This window comes from Plasmodium relictum (genome assembly GCF_900005765.1).
Source record: "Plasmodium relictum strain SGS1 genome assembly, chromosome: 9".
In the NCBI taxonomy this organism is placed as follows: Eukaryota; Apicomplexa; class Aconoidasida; order Haemosporida; family Plasmodiidae; genus Plasmodium; species Plasmodium relictum.
This window is the reverse complement of record NC_041687.1, coordinates 1200187-1207662: the sequence shown is the minus strand read 5'-3', so window position 1 is coordinate 1207662 and position 7476 is coordinate 1200187. Positions and strand designations below refer to the sequence as shown.

General features: G+C 19.1%; 2 protein-coding genes across 2 annotated transcripts; one reads left to right on the top strand and one right to left on the bottom strand.

Moving 5' to 3' along the window:
- Nucleotides 1-1242: 1242 nt before the first annotated feature.
- On the top strand, nt 1243-3381 carry PRELSG_0934000 (conserved Plasmodium protein, unknown function; the record flags this gene model as incomplete). The annotated part of the gene is made up of 1 exon (XM_028676787.1): nt 1243-3381. One exon carries the CDS (start codon nt 1243-1245, stop codon nt 3379-3381), a length of 2139 nt encoding a protein of 712 aa, XP_028533241.1.
- A 701-nt stretch (nt 3382-4082) lies between these two features.
- On the bottom strand, nt 4083-7433 carry TSN (tudor staphylococcal nuclease, putative; the record flags this gene model as incomplete). The annotated part of the gene is made up of 2 exons (XM_028676786.1): nt 4083-7009; nt 7361-7433. 2 exons carry the CDS (start codon nt 7431-7433, stop codon nt 4083-4085), a joined length of 3000 nt encoding a protein of 999 aa, XP_028533240.1.
- Between the last annotated feature and the right edge of the window lie 43 nt (nt 7434-7476).

The following is a 7476-nucleotide window of genomic DNA, read 5'->3' as shown; positions in this document are numbered from 1 at the left end:
GTTACTACATAAATATATTTTTTTTTTATTTTTTTTTTAGATTATTATATATTAAAAAAACTGTTTATTATTCTATTTTATTATATTTTTTTTTTTAAATATAGCTAAATAATACATTTTATTTGATGTTAATAAATAAAAAAATTTGTAAAAATAAATGATACATATACTTTTTTATTTTTTTCTTCTATTAATTACCAATAACTAACAAAAAGAAAATAATACTTTTATAATTTTAAAAGTCTTTTCATATTTAATTTTTTAATGTTTTCAATAAATTGTGTTAATGAGCATCTACCAAAAAAAAAAAACAATGCTTATAAATACATAGATTGCCTTAAAACTTTTGTTCTACACAATTTTAAAAATATATTATATATTAAATTTAAATCAATTAAATAATAATTATTTGAAAAATATAATATAATACAAATAAATATTAGTATTTTTAGGTTATTTCAATTGAAGATACATGGAATATTTATTTTTTTTTTTTTATATGTTTCTTAATAACTTTCACCAGGTATATGAATAGCAATGCAGCATCTTATTTCATTTAAATATATTTTTTTGGAAATTTTTTTAATTTATTTATTTATGAAGGCGTATGTATTATTATTATTATTATATTTTAATGAATTTTATAACTTACAATTTTAATTTATAAAAGAAAAAAGAAAAATATACAAGAATTTATAAAAATCATTTATAAAAAATTATAAGAAAATTTTTTTGTTATTATTTTATATAAATATACATATATTTCTTTAGTAAAGATAATAAAATGAATGAAAAAATATCTTACTGCACTATAAATTTATATAAATATAAATATTATCTATGTTATCTAATTAAAAAATTTAAATCATAACATTGCTATCCAATTAATATTGAAAGTGTTTATTTTTTAAATAAATTTTTTTTTTTTTATTTTGTAAAGAAACTTTTTCTTGTATTTTTTTCTTTTATATATATATATATATATATATACATATATTTTTCATTTTTTCCAATTTTTTTGAAATGAAACAGTTTTATGTGCTACTAAAATTACAAAAAAAATACATTTTTATTTTTTAAGCATTTTCTGTGAAACTGAAGTTTCTACTATGATTTAACATTAAATATTTTTTAGTTATACATAAAAATATTAAATGTAATAAAATTTTTCGTTAAATAAAAAAAAATAAATAATATTTTATTTATTATTAATAGTAATTAGTCAAATAAATTATTACCAAAATGAATGGAACACGAAAAAGTTTGAGAGAAGTACCTCTTGAAGAAATAAAATATAATTTTGAAAAAAAGAATTATAACGATGTAATTATTTTAACTACTAATATTTTTAATAATGAAGACTGCGATGAATATGCTTTAAAGACCAGATTTTATTGCCTTATGGAAAGAAAAAACTTTACTAGAGTAATACATGAAATAACATATTGTTTAATAAGAAATAAGGATAAAGAGAAAACTTTTAAAAATATATTTCAAGAAAATTACACAATAATAAGAGATAAAAACGTTTTATTTGAATTGTTTTATTCTTTATATAAATTAGGAAAATATAAAAAATTGAATGGATGCTTAAAATTCCTTTTAGAAAATGAAAATAAGTATGATGATTTTATTAATGTTTTATTAGCTCAAGTAAATTTTAAATTACGTAATTTTGAGGCATGTATTAATTCATATGAATTATTACTGAATGACAAGGGAAAGCAAGCAGTTGCAACAACTAATTTATATAGTAGCTATATTTCTGAATATATGCAATTAACATATGAATACAATTTTTTAAGAACTAAAGATAAATTATCAAGAGTTGTTGAATACACAGATATAGAAAACTTAAGAGAAAAAATTAAAAAAATTACAAAAAATTTTAAATATGACGAAAATGACAATTTTGAGCTCCCTTTTAATTACGCTTTATTTTTTACTATAGAAAAAAAATATTCAGAATCAATAAAATTTCTTGATTTATTAGAAAATTTCTGCAAAAGTATATTAATAGAAGATACGAATAATTCGAAAATTTTAAGTTCATCGCATATTGCAGAAATAAATTCTAGACGTATATTTGTTCAATTAGCAAGGGCATATATATATTCGAAAACAAATAAAATTAAGGAATCCATTATTATATACGAAAATATTTTGAACAATTATGACGAAAATATTAATAATATTGTAGTTTTATTAGCTTATAATAACTACTTAGCGATAATGCATAATGAAATAAATAAAAACACTGATAAAAAATCAAATAGTGAGCTTATTTTTAATATTAATTATGATAAATTAAATCAGATAAAATCCTTTATTTTTATGAATAAAGACATACATAATAATATTAATGAAGTAATTAACAGTATAATAAGTTTTAATGAATGCTTATTGTATTTAAGTCCTGATCAAAAAGATGATTTTAAAATAAAATTAAGTAATTTTTCTATGAGATTCAACAATTCAATTTTATTAGACAAACTAAATATAATAGCATTAAAAAATGAAAGTTATATGAAATGTAAATGTTATATACTTAACAATATTGATAGCATGCAATCTCCAGAAAATAAAATAAGATTTATTAATGCATATGTATCTCTTTGCTATGAAAAAAGAAGTTACAAAGAAATATTAAAAATATATTTTAAGTATGAGGATATTTTTCAAAATAGTGTAAAAGATTATAGTATTTTTTTTTCAAATATGTTTTATATATATATATGTATAAAATATAAAGAAAATTTTAAACTATCAAATAGTAGTAAAAACATTAATACTTTAAATTTAGTAATTGATTTATTTCACAAATATAAAGAAAATATAAAAAAAAATATAAATATAGTTAACTATGAAACATTATTTTTAGTTAGTAAATATTTAATACATCATAAAAAATCAGAATTGTTAATTGATATTTTTGATTATTTATCTAATGAAGTTAAAAATGACTTTAATTTTATTTCATGTTTCACATATATTTCTACATATATCAATTTAAACAATGCATATAAATATGAAGATAAATTAAAAAAAACTGTTTTAAGTGAGACATACCTAATTGATGTAGATGAATTAGAAAATAAAAGTTTTACATTTGATTTAACTATTAATAATGAAATAAATTCATTATCTGCTGAAAAAAATAAAAAAAAACGTAAACGAAAAAAGAAAAAGAATACAGATGCAAACTATAATTATGATCATGACAAATGGCTACCAAAACATGAAAAACCAGGATATAAAAAATTTAAAAAAAAAAAAAAAAAAAATGAAACAACTCATACAAAAATTGTAATTGTAGAAGAAAACAAAAATCAGATTAACCAATCTAAATTGCAGAAATTGAAAAAAAGGAGAAAGAAATAGTTGCCTTTTCTTTTTAAACAATAGATGGTTTAGTTAATAAATAAATAAAATAACAATTAAATTTATTAATACATAATTTTTTTTTTCTTTTTTATTCCGAAAAATTGTTTGCTAATTATAAAAGAGAATATACTTAAATATTATTATATTTTTTATTTTTTATAAAATATTTGAAAAAGTTATGTATTCTAATATAAATAAAAAAGTTTCATAAAATATTATGAATAAAATAAAAAAAATTAAAAACAACTAAAATATTTTCATGTGAAAATGATACTTTTTAGTAAAAGTTACCTTTTTTTTTTTTTTTTTTATTAAATTGGAATTGTATTTAAAAAAAATAAAATAAAATGGAATAAGATGATAATATAATATAATATAATATAATATAATATAATATAATATAATATAATATAATATAATATAATATAATATAATATAATATAATATAATATAATTTTATGTTAAAAAAAAATTAGTAATATTATGTATATGTTTTGAAATATATTTTTCTTTTTTTTTCCTATCAAATATATTATTTACATACGCGTTAGTAAAATTTAATTATAATTTTTGAATTAAAATATTATTCACTTATATATTATTACTTTCTTATATACCTTGATGCAAATATATATATGCATTATTTATCGACAGTACCTTACCATTTATGCTATTTTAATTTTAAGAAAATAAAGAGATTATTTTTCATCATCATAATCTATATCTCCATATGACCAAATAAAAAGTTTACTTTTTTTTGCAAGTACTTCTTCTTTTTTTAATTTTTCAAATATTTTTGTATTACTAGAATTGTCAACATAACAAATACCATTAAAAATAATTTCCTCGTTTACACTTTTGACATTTTTGTTTGTGTTAAATTGTTCATAATCATAAAAAACAACGTGAAATAAATTTGATTCCTTTTTCTCAAATTTGACATATAAAAATTTATCAAGCAAAAATTTCTTTATGTAACTTATTAAATCATTTTTGTTTTCATTTGGTATTTTTAATCCAGCTAATGCTGCTTTAATTGCGTATGGAGAATAATTTTTTAAATTAAATTTTTCATTTAATTTTTTCAAATCATTAAAATCTAATTCTTCTTCATTACCAAAATCGATATATTTAACTAATGCTTTTTTTTTATTTTTATTTACTTGTAAAACAACAGCTCTATAATAATAATTGTCAATATATTTTGCTAAAACTAGAGAATTTTTATTTACTTCGGTTAGAGCAGATAATTCTAAATTACTACTTTTATTTAATTCTTCTTGTAATTTTTTTAACTCTTCTTGTTTATTTTTTAATTGAATAGAAATGTTATTAATATCATCTAAATATGAGCAGTAATAAATATTATCCAACGATGACAAATCATTTTCTACTTTTAGCATACCGTCAATATAGTCTGCCTTTTCAATAGCCCAAATATTTTTTTTCTGCTTTTTAGCTTCTTCTGCTGCTTTAATATAATTATTTCTCTCGTTTGTATTATTTAATCCTATTTCATTTAACATACCATATCCTAATGAAAGTAAGTGAATTGAAAAATCTTTATTTTGATGTTTCAATATTCCTATAAAATTTCCTCCTTTGTCACATGTAACTATAGTTATTTGAACATTTCTTTGCATCAACTTTTTTCTAGTATATTTATAGGCTTGGACTGCTATTTCTTTATATTCACTTTTCTCTTTTTTACTTGATTTTATTTCTCCATTTAAATATTCTTCATTCAATTTTTTATGTTTCACTTCAGTACTATTCAAGTCTTTTAAATTTATTTTTTGTACAGTAATACCAAGTAATATAAAATTTATTAATAAATTTTGAGAAGGAATATAAAGCTTAAATTTATTTGCTCCATATATAAAATCAACACAAGCATTTAAATTATTATATTTATTTAAAACATTTTCAAAAGATCTAGCTCTTAGTGCATTTTCATTTCCACTTATATTATTAATTTTAATTATTTCCAAATGAGGATTAAATCTTCCAAGTTTTTTTTCTTCTGCATCTTTTTCTAGTTCTTGTAAATGAAAATAGTTACTGGCTTTTTCATCATCTTGCCTATGATTAATGACTCTTGCTAATCCTTTTGTAACCAATTGTTCATTTAAATTAATATATTCTGCATTTCCATTAAGTACGACTTGTTCTTCAAAAGCGCCTTTATTTTCTTCTTTTTCATTATTAATAAGTTTTGCTTTATTTTTATTATTGGACTTTTTTTTACCTTTTTTTTCATCCCACTTGTTAGGAGAATTTGTTTTACTCGATGACTTCTCTTCATTTTTTTTTTTCTCCATTTTATAAACACTAACAAAATGCATTCTTCCTTTATCATCTGAACATTGAGGTATGTAACCATCACTGTTACTCTGTGGAGTTTTCACATATTCTGTTACAATTTTAATTTTCTCTCCAGCAATTTGATTTTTTAAGTAATCTTTTGCTAATATGCATAATGTATTCAATTTTAAATCTGTACTATGCTTTTCACACTTAATAGAAGCCAAATACAATCTTCTTTCTTCATTTTTATAATCAACAATAATAACATCACCATATAAAACTTCTATAACTGTACAAAAATATTCTTTTTCATAATCAATTTCTTTTTCAGTGTAATTAATCCATTTTTTCTTCCTTAGTTGTATAGCTTCATCTAACGCCTTCTTATATTCAATAGGATTATCAACATATTTCACTGTATACTCATTAATGTATGCATATCCACTTCTTAATAATAAAACACAAATATTTCCTAACTTATAATTAACGTTTGCATACAAATTACAATTGTTATCTATATGCTTAATTTCAATTTCAATATCTCTATTTAATAATCTAGCCTCAACGAACTTTTTTGTTTCCATTGCATATAATTCTTCTTTTACTGTTTCAACATTATTTACTATTTCCTTTTTAAACATATCAACAATAATGCCACATAGAGAAAAAGAAAAATAATACATAGTTAAGTATTTTTCATCTTTTTTAGTAAGTTCTTCATTTTCTTCATCTTTTTTTTTTTTATTATTATTTTTTTTTTTTTTCTCTGAATTTTTTTCTGTACTTTCCTTTTCTTTTTTTTCTTCTTTTTCATTTTTGTTATATTCTGCATATACACGAAAATTAGACCCATCTCTAATATGTTCTACTACACATTTCATTTTTTTGTTTACAAATAAATCATATATTTTTTTGTTTTCATTTTTATCATTATAAGAGTAGATGATATTTCTCACATAGTAATTAATGTTATTTCCAAAAATACCAACTTTTTTTTCTTTTGCTTCCTTATAATAATTTTCTAAGTCAGCATAAACATTTGTTTTAACATTTTTATTCAATACAAGATTTGCATAACCTCTTTCTAATAACAAAATTGATAAATTTTGTTCTTCAAAAAAAACGCTACAATATGTTCTATTATTATATGAATATTCAACAACAAAACTAACGTTCTTTCCAATTATCATTTTTCTGATAAATTCCCTACTCTCCCATGCAAACGGTTCTTCATTTTTTTCTGCATTCTGACTTTTCATAAACAATTTGGGAGTTTGTATACATGCTAAACTTATCTGTCTTTCTTGAGCGATACCACCTAAATGAAAAAAAAATTAATATTTAAAAAAAAAAATATGAATATACACATTTACATTTTATGAATAAATAATAAAAGAAAAAAAAAGATTCTAATCAAAATAAATGGGGAATACAACATAAACAATAGTATACATATTTAAATATACGAAATCAAAAAGAATATAATACAAAAATAATTAAATTCTGAAAACTTATTGAAATAATAAATATAAATGGGAATACATAAGTATAATATTATAATAAAACTTATGTATTTAAAAAAAAAAAAAAAAAAAAAGAATTTATATTCACAACGTATTTCTTATATATGAATATAATATAAATATATAGTACTTTTTTTTCTTGTCACCTTTTTTGGCTCCTATTAAAATATAGGTATCTGCAGATATGACTTGTTTTACAATACCATTCAATCTTTCCATTTAAAAAAAATTTGTTTATAAAAATGAAACCTAAATATATTTT